We start from the raw sequence: 16,111 nt of genomic DNA, 5'->3' as shown, positions 1-16,111 counted from the left end.
TGATTATTTCTGTGACATATATTTAATGGACTGACAGTGATGCCTTTCTTTGAACATAGATGACAGCAGTGGACTCCCACACGGCTGTATGGATGGCAACGGCCATTCGGTCCACCACTGTTGTCCAGACAGAAATATCTGATAAAATTATAGAACTACATGTATATGACTAAATGCAAGCTCAAATACATTTCCATCATCTGTGCTTTGTGTTTAGTGCTGATAGGACAATATCAGCTTACTAACAAGCTAAACCAATTGTAGGCTAACCAAAGAAGACGGCATCGCCCTTTTCCCACTCTCTGTGGCAAACACATATTGACACGTCATAACATGTTTTGTTCAGTAAGGTAACTGTCAGAGATGAACACCACTTTTTGAAGCCTAAATGCAAAAGCCAGAGGAAAAAAGGCTAATTTTAAGCAAAAGGTGAACAATCTCCAATTTCTTTGACACATGACCTATGTTTGTGTCTGCTCCACCGGACTGGCCTCATTCAAGTGAATAAAAGGGCTTCGTTTGTTCAATCAGAGCTGAACGGACCTGGCCTGGAAGTGACTCACAGGTCCCAAATCCCAACCCCCATCAGAAACATCCCCCACACCTCCCACAGACACACACACGCAGTACTGTGGAGATAATTGGGTCTGGACCAGAGAAATGGAGATCATTTCATCATCAGAAGTTCATAATGGGGAGATTGTGGTCTGCTGGGTGCTCATTATGGTCAGAAGTGATCTTGCTGGTATGCTAGTACACTCCATGTTCAAGCTTGTGTCGTGTGGTAAGACCACCTCTGCCTGGCTGGGAGAGTTTAACCTCTGACCTCTGATCTGTGAGGTCATCAGAAAGAGAAAAATAATGTCTACTGTCAGAAATGAATACATAACAGGAAACCTGCAGCTGAATAACAGCAATTGTGTCGATGGTGCTTTGGATTATCTGAGTCACACAGCTACAAAAATGCTACCAGGCACTGTCCCTGCAGCTCTGGAAAGGACATTTGAGAGATTAATACAGTGCCTCCTGGGCAACAGATGCTCATCTCCTTCCTGACACTGTTCCACACACTGAACCACTTGTTGCTCCCTAAAAACTCTACGAGTACACACACGGCTTGAACTGCTGTGGGGCGAGATATTATCTCAAGATGTGCTCGACTGTGAGAAATTAGTATCTTAATCACACATAACTGCTACGGACTCAAAGATAAATAGCTTTTGCTCAGAGAATGAGGCAATCCTTGGATGAAAGCCCTGAAAAATTCCTTTGTGAGGACTGTGAGGACAGGTTTAAAGATGGATTTGATTCACAGGAATTCCTGACATCTTGGGTCTCTCTGGAGCCGACGGACTGTCACTTTTCTCAGTGTGTGGTTGTTCTCTGAGGGATGGGTGGATGCTCGCAGTGACTCAACTTGGATCAGGATGGGAGCAACCAGTCCCCCCAGCGTCCTTTGGCATGCAGCACAGTGGGATTCATAAAGCATGTTGCTTATATGCTTTGAAAATGAATGTAAACAGTATGAATCAAGATGAAAACAAGATGAAACAAAAATGTGATAATCTTTGGAAGCGGGGTTATAATGAAAAGGTTTATAACTAGATTTACTTTTGTGTTTTGTTGTGAAGTATATGTAATATGCTATTCATGACATCCATCCATCCATCTGTTCATCCATCCATCCATCCATCCTTTCCTCCATCCATCTATCATTCATACATCCATCCATATCAACCATCCTCCATCTGTCGATCCATCATCATCCTTCCTTCATTCATCCATCCATCCATCCATCCATCCATCCATCCATCCATCCATCCATCCATCCATCCATCCATCCATCCATCCATTCATCCATCACAAACGTCTTCTGGTATGAAAGAGTACACTTATTTGCTTTTTTTCCTACATGTATGATCCTCATGACCTCATGTTTGTTTGTTGAATATGTAGCTGGAGTTAGGAAAACATGGAAAGCATAACAGGAAAGCCTAATCAGATCATTATCATTATGTCTGGGAGTAAAGATTCCAGTAAAGCTGTGTGTGTGTGTGTGTGTGTGTGTGTGTGTGTGTGCGTGTGTGTGTGTCTGTTTGTGTGTGTGTGTGTGTCTGTTTGTGTGTGTGTGTGTGTGTGTGTGTGTGTGTGCGTGTGTTGTTTCTGTAAGGTGGGTTTTCGCACTCAAAACTGTTGATTGGATGTTTTCAAAATGTTAAGGAAATATAAAAATAAAAGCCATGAATGCCTTAATTATACCTGTATATACCTGTATTAGGCCAGAAACATTATCTACGCAAGAGGCAAATGCAAGAGTGTCTCCATGACTGCAGTACACAAACATGGTGCCTGAAGGGAATGTGTTTTGCTGTACCTACTGAGTTGTAGGAAGAGAAAAAGGGGAGAAGAGAGGAGACAAAGTGTCATAAATAGGTCTATGCACACAGACAAGTTCAGCTAAAGCTTTATCAAACCGGTAAGCCATGGTTGTTTTGAGCGGAAGTGAACCCTCAGGCTCCAACACACAATTTTTGAGTGCGTGTTATCAAACGCAACTATGCGTGCCATTGATTTTGCGTTACTTGAAGCATCTTCGCTACATATCCGTATAATTTCAAGGACACTATTTCTTGCCTTACAGTTGAAGGTGTGGTTATTTTAGTAGCCACCACTGGAATGTTTTTTCGGCCTCTGGATTATTACCAGGTGCCTTGGTCAAGGGCTCTGAATGAGGAAATTACCCAATAAACATGCTTTGAACCAGAGCCCCCACAAGGAGAACATGCACACTTCGCACAGTTACGTCTTCCCCGAGCTGGGATTTGAACCCAGCACATTCTTGCTCTTGGGCACCAGTGCTAAGCACTCAAACACCCTGTTGTCCAATAAAACATGACAAGCATGAAGCAACTCAAACATATTTTACACTTGAAAATGATTATGTAGGACAAAGAATAATACAACTAAAGGCAGATTTAGCAGCAGTCACATAATTTGACATTTATTTCTTTAACCCAACCTCACACACACAGGACCTCTCAAAGGACTTGAAAGGGTCACATCAGCCCTAACTGTCAAAGAAGACGAAAAGAAACGGCACAAATAAACCTCAGCAGAGATGAAAAAAATAAAGAAATCTCAGGAGAGGCAATGCGAAGTGAGCCAGAAGTGCGTCTCCTCCTCATCATTCCCTCTGACTCATCTGTGATGTCAGATCATGAGCCTTTTTTGAAACAAATTGTACCCACGACCAGCATTCCTATTACTGAACGGTAAATACCACAGAACTTTGTATAATGAAAGGCTCGATGTTTTGATTAAATTACCCTCTCATCGGATTATGTGCCCTGGCCTTAGGAGTGAAAAATGACTTCAGAGGAGTTCAAATAATCTTTACCTTCTAGATGAAACCAAATTACGTATGCAAGGACATCAAATTACATCGAATTGTAAACCACACAAAACTTGCAACAGAAGACCACAACTCCTGCTGGATGTCGTAAACGTTTTGCCATATCTTTCACAAGGATGTGAGTCATTTTTCCAGTGAGCCAGAGTATCACATGTCATGCCAAGCCAAGGGTTTTACCCTTAGTCACGGTGCAAAACTCCTTTCCTGTAGGCGAAAAGCTGTTTAGAACGCCTCGGCCATCATGTGAACTGAGGACACTGAGGGAGAGAAAGACTGTACTGTACTGTGTGTACGTGCACTTTGACATTAAATTTCTTTTACTTCCTCTATTTAACTTGAATGCCATACAGTGATGTGTGCGTGACCTTTTGACAAAATATGATTACTGATGGAAATCCTGACACGTTGACCCCAGCAGTGATGTCAGACGCTGACCACACCCTGGAGTCACGTCTACATCACTTCTCAACTGCTGATTGATGAATTTCCGTCATACTTAATAATCGTTTCAGCGATGAAGCCCACAAAATATAAAAGTAACAAAACAAAAATGTAATGAGAATTGAAGCGTCTGCCTATGCCGACAATCTTTTAACTGTTTTTAAGTTGCTCTTTGGAGATTTCCTTCTCATCTCGCTGCAGTGATGTACAGGTGGCCTCCCCACAACATCACCGTTAGGTGTGGTTACAGGTGCAACAGGTCGCACCGCTGACCACATCCAACTCCACCTGCTGGGTGTGGCGAGACATGAAACAAGCCTGGAACTTTTAATCGGAGAGGGCAGCAAAAGACAGCCTGCTGTGAAGTTACTCTTCAAAAATGAACTGTACCCTCAATTTATGCAAGACCCATTCCTTGCATCATATCTTTTCAAATATAAGAGGGAGTGAGGGAGCTGTGACTGTAGTTGGCTACACAGTGTGTGACGTATATGTGGTGCGGGATGCATTGTCTGAACTGTAGAAAGATGGATTCATGGTGCTTTGACAGGCACCAGAGGTACATGTGTGGCCCTTTGAGAGAGTTACTATGAGTGCAACCGTGCTGCTGGCTATCATCTCTACTTCGAGATGTGTGTTTCTGTGAGGTAGAGCCAGCAGACAGTAGGAAGTTATACAGCTTCACAACATTACTGTTGGAAAGTGCTAAATATTTTGTTAAGCTGTGAATACAAGAAGCTCATCGGCGGATCATGTGTTGTGTTTGCTGCCACTAAGGAAGAATAAATCTCGTTCGTGTGTAATGTGATCTCTCCACCAGCACTTCTCAGGCATGCTAAGCCTACAGCTATGCAGCCATGTTTGAGAGGCAAACAACGCTCTGCTTTATATGACTGATACTGCAGTTATCAGGGCTCCAGACCAACTCTTTTCATCGGTCGCACTGGTGCGCCTGAATTTTTCATCTTGGTGCACCAGCACATAACCTAGGTGCACTGAATAATACGTTTGAATTCAATTCAACATGTCATGTGAATGACTGTAAACAGGAATAAAGGTGCATGCAAGCAAATGTTTTCAAACACATACAACAAGCAATATGCAATGAGGTTGCAATAACCTCAAATGTTAAGTTAAAAAGTGCTGATGTTTAAAGTGCTTGACAAACTCAAGTAAATCAACCGCAAATCTACAGAAAATATGTTTATAGACTAATATATGTTCTTTAAATAGTCCTGCCGAAAGTCAGTGTGACCATTAGGAACAAAATACTCTGTTGGGCCTTAAGGATGAATAGCATGCTAAGGGAGAAACACTCAATCTAAATCTAAACTCTGTTTAGAAGTAAAGCCCGTAGAGTCATTTTCAAATCTGTCTCCACCAAATAAAACGTACATGATGTCATGTCAACATTAGATCCCAAACAACAGAGACAGCCTTCAGACAGTTTGCAGTCAATGTGTAAAGCGAAGGCTGCACCGTGAAGTGATTGTTGGGGCAACAGGATGCAACTTATGTATGCAACAAAAACAGGAAACAGGAATTCACAGAATGGCATACGTTATACATGCATGGCAGAGGAAAGTCAATACTCCAAACAGTAAACTAGAAAATAAGTGGAGGAAAGGAGCGTCAAGAGTGGAAATTTCCTTTAGCTTCAGCTGAACGAAATGGTGTTTACCATCTTTTATATGAGGCGTTAAAATTTATATATCAAATGTCCTTGCCAACAGTTATATTATCTTCCTTTTGGCTTTCTTTGCCTTTAGCTTTAAACTTGGCTTTAGCTCCCAACTTGATTTCACAGCAAATAACTTCTCAAAGGAGCTCCGTGGCCACTCATTTTGCCAAACAGCTGTCTCATGGCCTCTTAGGGACGAGCAAGAGAAGAGAGGAGAGGTCCAGGACGGGAGAGACGATTCAAACGAGAGACAGAGAGGCACAAGGACGGGGAAATACAAAGACAGACAGACAGACAGGCTGACTGACTGAAAGGCAGGCCAGCAGACAGATAGAGGGACGTAAAGAGAGAAGATTCAAACATGTGAGGACAGCCACACTTGCTTGATTGTGTCTGTGGCCAGAGGAGAGAGGAGGAGAGTGGGAGGAATAAAACAATTAACATGAACAGTACTCCGGGGAATGTGGGTTTCCTTGACAACAGCAGCCATAGCCAAACAAACGGGCCCTTTCATAACAATTCAAAACAAACACAAATGTCTCTCTTAATAACACCCAGGCACTGGTAGAAAAGGGTATCCCTTCCTGTTGTCCTAAGGATGAAATAAATTATCATTTTTTTCCCCCAAAATTGTTCTTTTAATCTAATTTCAGCTTCTGAGGCCCGTGTTTAAAATGTGCACAGATAAAAAGGGAGAAAACAAATAGCAAAAACTGACCTGCTGGGAATGTAAGAAAACACCTCCATAGAGTTTGGATATAAAACTTCAGGTAACTTTGAGTTGATGTGAAAATGTGAGAAACCAGCAGAGCTTCGGAGGAGGATGAGATGCTCCTCAGAACGTCCTGCCCCAGTTACCGCTCCAGAGAGAGGTTTGTGTGTGCGAGTGCTAATTGTACATTTGTGTTGAGGGATGGGTGGGGTGTTGTGTTCTTCAGAGTGGTGTTTGATGAGCCAGCAGGTCCACCCTGTGTCCTGGCAAAGGTACAGGTCTATAATCATTTGCAGGAGCCCTTGAACAGGATTTGAACCATTTTAAAAGCAATAGTTTCTTTGCTTTTCAACACTGAGATGAGAGGATTGATATCACTCTCATGTCTATATGGTAAATAAAGAAGCGAAAGCCTGCATCTGGTTAGCTAGGCTTAGGATAAAGACTGGAAACAGAGAGAGACAGCTGGGATCTGCCAAATACTAAACAACATGACCTTTGAAGCTTACTTATTAAAGTGTGATCATTTTGAAAAATCTGTACAGAAACTTAAATGTAAGAACCATTATTCACCATGTTATGGATTTTACGTGCTGGACTATTTCTTAGCCAGGCACAGTAACTTCCTGAAGACGACCCCAGTTGCCTGGCAACCTTATAGTGATGAAAAGACTGAATAATGATGTGTTAATAATTTTAGAGGCTTCAGGCGTCTACTAGCTCAGTTAGTAGAGCAGGTGTCCCATGTACAGAGACCCTGTCCTTGCTGCAGCGGCTCAGGCTTGTATGTGAACCTTTGGGCATAGTCAAGCTAGCTGTTTCCTGTTTCCAGTTTTAATACTAAGCTAACGGTGCCATGCCATTCCCCTCGAGGTCAACAAGACACACCGTGGTATTACAAACATACACACTTAACTGATAAAAATAAATTCATTTTAACCCAAATTATGATCTTTCCCGAAACCAAACCAAGTAGTTCTGATGATTAAAACTTACAAAACTGCTTACATTTCAAAACTTTAACCAAACGTTTATTATTGTTGTCATGATGAAAAAAGTTAACCTGACTATTGTTACCACGACAACAGAGGTCACCTGACTTCGTCCTTTCCTGCACGCCCAAATACACTAAGACCACTGTTTTCTAATCGAAGTAGGGCAAGTACCAGTAGCAATCTTCCTCCAGTGGAATGTGGAGGAATCCAAGAAAATTTGTTTTATTTTGAAAGAGAAATAAGTACATTTCAAAAATATATATGGTAAAATACTATCAAAATACTACAGAATATCAAATAAGAATACTGAAACTGATATGTAATTTAAAATAAGCTTTTGTCTGCCCTCAGATAGCATAGCAGATGCTATCCATGACTAGTTCAAAGCTAAACTCAAACTGTGATGGCAAGATGGTAAGCGGAGGTTAAGTGAAAGGTTAAAAAATACTATAATTAAGGCTCTGAATGGCAACTAACGGGAAGACATGTGTAGAGTAGGGGGAGAATATTTTACACTACTGTATCTTAACGTCGGTCATAAACTAGAATATTGGACATACATATTTTCTGAGGTGGCGCACGATGTAAAAAGTTTGAGCAACAGCTCACTAAGATTTTAAGGGTATAAAACTCCAGCGAGAGTGTCTTTTTTTAGAACAAAATTCTGATCGGCCTTTGGAGGCTTGCACTTTTGTTTTAGGGATAACGGGCTGCTGGATAAAGGGGCTTTCGGTTAAACATTTTTCAGACTATTGGAGTTTGGAATAATAGGCATGGAAACAATGGGCAGTCCCCGAGCTAACTGCCTGGTGGCTTCAACTACAAATTAACCTCATGAGAGTTGCCCTCTCATCTAACTCCCTGCCAGAGAGTCAATAAACATAGTTTCCAAAATGTCAAACTTTTTGTACTAGAACACTCCACTGCATGGATATTCTGCAACGTTTTCATGACGAACTCCACTTATGAACAAACTGCTGCAGGATAGGGAGAGATGGGTGGAGGTCGGCTAACTGTTCAGCCATGCATGAGTCCCCACTCACCGCCCCCACCCCTCTTGTTCTTTCTTTCTATCTTTCTGTCTTTCTTTCGGTCTTTCTTTCTGTCCTTCTTTCTTTCTCCCTCTTTCTGGTGGCAGCCGAGCCTAATGAAATCATTACATGGCATAATTTCTACCACCAGCTTGCACATTTTCAGCATGGGTGGGTCAAGTGGAAAAAAAAAAAAATACTTCCGACACTGGCATCAGAGCCGCATTCTGCCCACTGAACTGGTTCCCAACCGAGGAAAGGTCGCAGCAGGAAAGAGGTTGCTTTTGAATGTAAACGTCATATTTCAGAGTGCTGCATGATCCGAAACGAGCTACGTCTCTGTTGTGAGATAAGCGGCTTCCTAGCAAGTGAACCGTGTTTGTGATTATGCCGAGATGAGTCACGAGGGCGAAGCCAACAGTGTGAAAGTTTGTTTAGGCAAAGCAGCGATGTATGTGTGCTACGTAATTATTTAATGAGAAGTTTGATGCCGTTTGTGTGAGTGACACAAAGCCAGAGGGAAAAGAGAGAGAAGGGGGGGTCTGTTCGAGTCCCCACCAGATAAAGAATGAATGTGGGTCAGTGTTTTGTGTGACGAGTGGGTCAAAGCATTCGCAATGTCGCAATTTTTTCCCTCAAACACAAGCACACACACACACACACACAGAAACACACAGAAACACATCCCTCCAGTTCCTTGTCCATCATCCTCTCTGCACTCGCACGTTTCTTGTCTCTACGACCTCGGCTTCGGACGGGCTGCACATGTTTCCGTCCAGCTGTTTTGGCCTGTCCTGTTGATAACAAAACGTCAAGCGGGCTGTAAACTCTGAGCAGCCCCTCAGAGGATCATCCTCTGTGAGACTAAAGCAAAAATATTGTGACGAGACTGTATTTATGTAATGAATACCCAGTGTTGGGGAGACTTAAACAACATGTAGTTGAACTACATAGCTTAACTACAATTTGCTGTAACTTACTGGTAGTTAAACTACATTCATATTTTGTGCTGCGTCAAGTAATTCAACTACTTTTTGGGTCATTTTTTGTAGTTAAACTACTCAATTTACAAACTACAATTTTGACCAATGACATGAAATATTTTTTATTCAAAAAAGACCTATATAATATAAATTTTATTTTATTTTTCTTTGAAAAAAGGCATGAAACATGTCATGACATGTCAAGCCAACACTGCCTCTGATTGGCTTGCCCTGGCAGCACTCAAATGCGTGGGTCTTTGTGCCAAGTAGGGGTGGGCAATACTGCAAATTATCGTATCGATCTGATACCAAGTAAATACAGGGCCAGTATTGCCGATACCGATACCGATACTGATACTTATACTTTTTACTTGAAAATTCCTGATCAATTAATGATTTTGTACTTTTGCCTTTAATTAGTTGACCATGATTATAATAACGATAAACACAGGACAAAGATTTTAGCCAAATAAGAAAATTATATTTAACATAATTAAATCTATAACCTATCTGCATGTAGCCTAAATAGGAATACTACTGTTCCTTCAACAGACACACAAAAGGGTTATTATATTCTTGAGGTAGGTTATATATCTTAATATAAGTATATATTTTTGAGTTACAGTTACAGTGAACCTGAGTGAGCGGAGTGAGAGAGTTGGAGAGGACCGCTGCGCTTTAAGGACTGAGAGAGACGCTGTGCTCACACAAACTCTGTGAAGAAATACAAGTGATTTGCTGAATTTATAGAAGAGAAACTACAACAAAAATATCGATCTAATCATGCTAGTATCGATCCGATACCAATACTCACCTTGGTATCGATACTATCGATATTTGGATCGATCCGCCCACCCCTAGTGCCAAGGAAGGCAGTGCTCATATGGCAAAGCACGTCATAGAAAACCCTCCCGCTACCACCGATGCGCCCCCGAACGCACCAGCCCAACCACGGCTATATTTGAGCATGTACATGTTGGATATAGATGCATCTACAGACACAACCTACGTGTTCACATGTGAGCCCTGCAAACCGAAAACAACAATAATTTTGACTTTTTGCGACTTTTTCCTCCCGAGTTGAGAGGCATATTTCTTCTGGCATGTGAATTTTTTGTAGGCTATTATATTTTGTTTCACATACACCATATGTTGATTTATTTAACGCTGAGTTTAATGAGTATAATGAGTATAAGTAGTTGCTAAAGCTACTTTTTTTAGCAGTAGTTTTACAAACTGCATTTCTCCAGGGGTAGAAATGTAGTTTGTTCAAACTACTGCCAGGCTGAACTACATAGTTTTACAAGCTATGCTTGCAAAGTAGTTTCCCCAACACTGTGAATACCAAGCATGACTTAGTATCTATACTAACTGTTACCTTTTCCTGATAAATGAATACATAAATAAAGGGTGTGTAAGGTGACATAATGATTATCTCATTACAATAAAGATAATGGTTAATAAATTTTTCAGTTACCTTTTTCTTTTTATATCAGTTATAAGCCACAAGAACAACTTTTTGGGGTGCCAGGTCGTGAAGAATCCTTGTGACAGGAGTTGAACCTCCTGCAGAGAATCTTGAACAATATCTATTTATAAACAACATATCTCCTTGTATAACTGTGGGTTTACTGGCTGTTGAAATGTTTTCTAAATTGATGTTATATATGCTATTTTGTCATGTTTGTTAACTGCTGTGCATGTTTTGTAGATTGCCCTGGCTAGTAATTTTGTAATTTTAATCAAATTTTTTCTATATTCTGTTCTGTTTTTAGGGTGACTTTAACATCTGTCTAGGGACTACAGATGAAAAATAGCCTCTTGGCTAATTCTGGCGCATTTACAGTAATGTTATTAATGTGCACTGTCCCTGTTTTAAAATAAACTAAACTTTAAACCTGAGATTTTCGGAGTTGATTACCATGGTGGAAAAAGAATGTCATTTTAGAAGTCTTGGTTTGTGTGTTTGTTCTTATACGCCCCTGAAATTGATTTATAGTCATATTTGTTGATTTTTTGTTTCCTGATCTTGTTTGCACTGGACTTAGACTTAGAGACACTGCAGCTGAATATTGCGTTCATTCATTTGTAGTATGCGACAGGTGCATGTGTTTGTTTGTATTGTGTTTTCTGCTGTTGTGCGCCGATGTCAAGCTACAGGCCACACTAAAGAGAAGAGGTTTTAATCTTTATGAGGCATTTACCTGGTGAAATAAAGGATACATTTAAGGATTTTTTTTAATGGATTACCAAGATTTAAAACTAGTACACAACAGCAAGAGGAATGTTTCCAAACCTGGCAACCTACAAGTGGTTTGGATCAATGGTTTACAACTGACTTTAAAGCACTGCATAAAATAGGTAGTTAAACATCAATAAAGCTATTAGTTATAAATTATAAATCTCTTATAAGACCTGCAAGAATAAACGTAACATATCATTCTGGCAATTTCTGTTAAGGTCATTGCTAAAATTAGTTGTTAAAACAGCCAATCGGTCATTTTTCATTTTGCAGTATTTGCATTGAATCACTTATAGATGTTCAATTATTGCTCAGACAAAGAAAGCAAACTTAATACGCAGTCTCGGTTGCTGGGAACTTGCCATGTCATTGTTTCTGAAATTCTATAGAGGAAACAATTAGGCCTCAATTCATAAAGGGGAAGAGATCCCTGAATGTAGCCCTGATGACATCTGAGTGATGGGTAATACCTGAAGTGCGTTGAAAATTGAAAATTGTTCTGAAAACAAATGCATCAGTTTTTAATATTCAAAAAATAAAAAAAAAATTAAAAAATTGATTCGGTCCTCATTAACCTTCCTGTTGAACCGAAGAGAGAGGAGTCGCCTGAAACCAACACGAGCGCCAGTAAGTGATGGGATGTGTCACATGACCGTGCTGGGATCAGCTAGACTCACTGTGTATATCCTCGTCTGCAGATGTGACAGTGTGAGCTCAGTCAGTCGGGAGACCTCCTCCTCCTCCTCCTCCTCCGGCAGCGCACGATGATCCAAACCATCAGCTCTCGGTCGACTCCAAACTGTGCATGCGGATGAAATAACGCCGTCTGCTCCTGAGAGAAGAGCCGAGAGGTCTCTTTTTGCAGCAGGACTGTTCACCAGCTCTACTCGCATCGCGGGCTCTGCCTGTTCTGGTTTGAGGGTGGTGGTGGTGGTGGTGGTGGGGGGATTGCCCCTCAGCGTTCAACCAGCAGCTCACCTGCAGATACCAAACAAAACCATGCGCTCCCCGACTGCGCTCCCGCGGTAAGTCACCTCTCAGTCGGGTATGTCTGTGCGTAACGGAGGATTTACAGAAGCTAGAAGAGTCCGAAAGCAGGGAAGAAACGTGCTCAGGGCATGAGAGTCGTTTAGAAGATGCAGTGCTAAATGAAAATGATAGATTAACAATACTTTAAAGGGGCACCATGTGGGTTTGGAGACGAAATTCAAACTCAGCCTTGGAATATTTACAACATTAATGAAGTAATAATATAAACTCTAGAAAATATTTATTTGTTTTCAATAACTGAATAAACAAGTTGTTCTCTGTGTTAAATAAGGTCCTCAGAACACTGAGGCTAGAAAGGTGGCAGGGTCCGCCACATGCAAACAAAGTAAAACTGTATAAAATTGTGTTTGTTTATTCAATCATGAAAAGAAAGACAGTTTGTTTATTTAGTCTGTTCAGGCATAAAAAAAAATCAGTCAGTGTAGATCTTTCTCTTCTGATTAAAATGACACAGTGCATCATTACAGAAAATGATTAGTAATTCCCCTACAATAAAGGAGCTAAACATGACGCAGATAAGTTGCAGATATGCCATTCTAGAGATTTTATGAACATGATGCTTTAATTTTTTATCTCTGCACTCCTTACCGATGTCTCCTAATTGAATATTGCCTGTTGAAGTGCGGACAGGGCTGTGAGGTGGGGGAAGTCTGGGGAAACGAAAGCGTGACTGTGTTCAAGACACCAAGCTTTAATCACCCATAGCCCATTTACAAATAAGTAAAGTCCATATTCAGTGCAACAAAAATGTTATTCAGCCACTCTTGCAGGCTCAAGGCCAATCCCTCAGGCCGCTTCAGGAATGTTCCATCGGAGCCTAGTAAGGCCTGATCCTCGCCCTGTCTGTCATGTTTGCAGCATTAAAAACAGTGGAAGTACACAGCAGCCACATTCCAGCGCAGATTAAAAAAAAAAAAAAAAAAAAAAAAAATTCTTAGGGTTGAAACGCTCTCTCTCTACTCTCACGCTTGTAAATCCATGACACTGGATTTGGAATGGGAGAGTATTTTCAGGGGAACCAGACATCCGGTCACGTTTAGCAGAACCACTTGAGGTCTGCAGCAGTGTTGGGTCTGACGATGGATGAGTCAGACACTCTGATGAATCACATTTCATCTGTCTTTTTCTACATCCACAGGTTTACCTCCCTCCTGTCTCTCCTTATCCCTCCCCTTATTTTCGCCTCCTCCTCTTCCCGACCCCAGTGGGTTCTCCAGCGTGTCCCTGTGGTCCTCCCACAGCAGACGGAGGTTCGACCAACCCCTCACTTCCTGTCTCCGGCCCGCTTGGATGTCAGCTCGCCCTGTGACCCTGAATGCCACAAGAAAGCCCCTCGCCCGAGCTACTGGGAGCTGCGGCGTCTTCTGGCCTACGAGACACTTAACTCTGATGGCCAGCTTACCGAGACTGCCATTGGGATCTACGGCTACAACCCCACTTCAAACACCAGTCCGGCTTCCTCTTCAGGGCCATCTGGGCGGGCTGAGAGGCCACATGTCAGGAGAAAGCGCCAGATCTTCGGCCACGATGGGCGTTTCAGCATTGCTGGGCAGGACTTTCTGCTTAAATATCCGTTCTCAGTGTCGGTGAAACTGTCCACTGGGTGTTCTGGTACGCTGGTGGGGGACCGTCATGTTCTCACAGCAGCTCATTGTGTTCACGACGGTAAAAACTATGTGAAAGGAGCCCAGAAGCTTCGGGTTGGGTTTCTAAAACCCAAGCAAAGAGAAACACAGTCGCCCTCCTTTTACCTTCACTCAAACTTCACCAACCATGTTAAGGGTGGCCCTGCTCCTTACGCCCCGCCAAATAACGACAAAATGAAGTTCCAGTGGATCAGAGCCAGACGCACCCACGTCCCCAAGGGATGGATTAAAGGGAACGCTAATGACATTGGGATGGACTATGACTATGCACTGCTTGAACTCAAGAAACCCCACAAACGGCGCCACATGAAGTTAGGAGTGAGTCCCCCGGCTCAGAGGCTGCCCGGGCGACGAGTCCACTTCTCAGGATTCGATAACGACCGCCCAGGTCAGCTGGTGTATCGGTTCTGTCGGGCCGGGGAGGAGACGTCAGACCTGCTGTATCAGCATTGTGACGCACAGCCCGGTGCCAGCGGATCAGGAGTCTATGCCCGGATGTGGGATGGGCGGCGCCGGCGCTGGGAGAGGAAGGTGATAGGTGTGTTTTCCGGGCATCAGTGGGTGGAGCGACAAGGGGCGTCTCAGGAATTTAACGTAGCGGTGAGAATCACGCCTCTCAAATATGCTCAGATCTGCTACTGGATAAAAGGAAACTTTGTGGACTGCCGAGAGGGGTGAGAAAGAGGCGGAGACTGAGGACGAGACACCATAGTCCTACATTATCATCAGACATCATACTGATATACTGGGGCCACAAGAATCTTCACTTTTCGTCCCACTCCACAAAGCACTGATGTAACTAGAGCTGCAACTAATTATTATTTCTCGATTTATCGATGAGTTGTTCGGTCTATAAAAATGGAAAAAAGAAAGGTAAAAATTTCAGTCAGTGTTTCTCAGAGCCCGAGATCCTCAAATGTCTTGTTTTGTCCACAACCCAAAGATATTCAGTTTACTGTCATAGAGGAGGAAAGAAAACAGACGATATTCACGTTAAGGAAGCTGGAATCTGATCATTTGGACCTTTTTCTTAAAAAGAAAAATAACTGAAACGGATTTAAACAATCATCAAAATAGTTGGTGATTAATACAACCATTGAGAACTAATTGATGAATTGTTGCAGCTTCAGATAATCAATATAAGAGCTTTGCTGCTACTATCAGTGAAGTAAAAGGCAGACAGATTCATTAATGACACTAAATTAAATTCATTTCATTTAGTTTTGCATTTTCACTCACATTTCAAAAGTATGAAAAGGCGACATTGGTGTTAGCTGGGGAGACGCTATGTGGTTTGACGGAACAGAAGCAGGTTTATCTGCTGCTTGGAACATTTATCTGGGTAATAAAGTTATCTGGAAGATCATCAGACCTGGAATGTGGACTTATGAAGAACAAGGCGCCCTCAGATTACAAGGAGCATGACGGTTCAAACTGTTTCACTATAGCCTTTTTTATCGTGCTCATACTAAAGATTGCACTGTTAAAACTCTTGAAGTTTTTCTACTGAAACTGATTATTTGTGTGGATGAATGTACAAGTCAGCTACCAAAGGTGCCAACAATTTATCATGTATCTCCCGTCACTGGACACGCTACTTATCTACAACCGCTGTGTACTCTGCCCGCTAAATTAACAGTGTTTTGGAACGAAAATATATTAAATGTTTGCAGATGACTCTTGCCACAGCTAAAGATTACTTGTCATATGAAGCACATGCTGTTGAATGTTGTACTTTAATGCTTAGCTCCCTCTGGTGGCAAAGATCAAACATTACAGGTGTCCTCAGTGAACATTATGCAGACTTAGAGTAGGCCTACATAAGCACTTTTTATTTTCTCCTCATTTAACATTTGTGAAAATGCATCACAAGACTGCGGCGATTTAATGAAATATATGCTTTGAAATAAGCAACTGC

General features: G+C 41.9%; 1 protein-coding gene across 1 annotated transcript; it reads left to right on the top strand.

Annotated features, from left to right (window-relative positions):
* The first annotated feature begins 12,161 nt into the window (after positions 1-12,161).
* LOC115579825 (serine protease 23-like) lies at positions 12,162-16,107 on the top strand. Its single transcript, XM_030413511.1, has 2 exons — positions 12,162-12,522; positions 13,686-16,107. Exons 1-2 carry the CDS (start codon positions 12,497-12,499, stop codon positions 14,869-14,871), a joined length of 1,212 nt encoding a protein of 403 aa, XP_030269371.1. The 5' UTR covers positions 12,162-12,496; the 3' UTR covers positions 14,872-16,107.
* Positions 16,108-16,111: the final 4 nt, after the last annotated feature.

The sequence above is a fragment of the Sparus aurata genome, chromosome 4, assembly GCF_900880675.1.
Source record: "Sparus aurata chromosome 4, fSpaAur1.1, whole genome shotgun sequence".
Taxonomy (NCBI): domain Eukaryota; kingdom Metazoa; phylum Chordata; class Actinopteri; order Spariformes; family Sparidae; genus Sparus; species Sparus aurata.
This window is presented reverse-complemented; position numbering and strand designations above follow the sequence as displayed.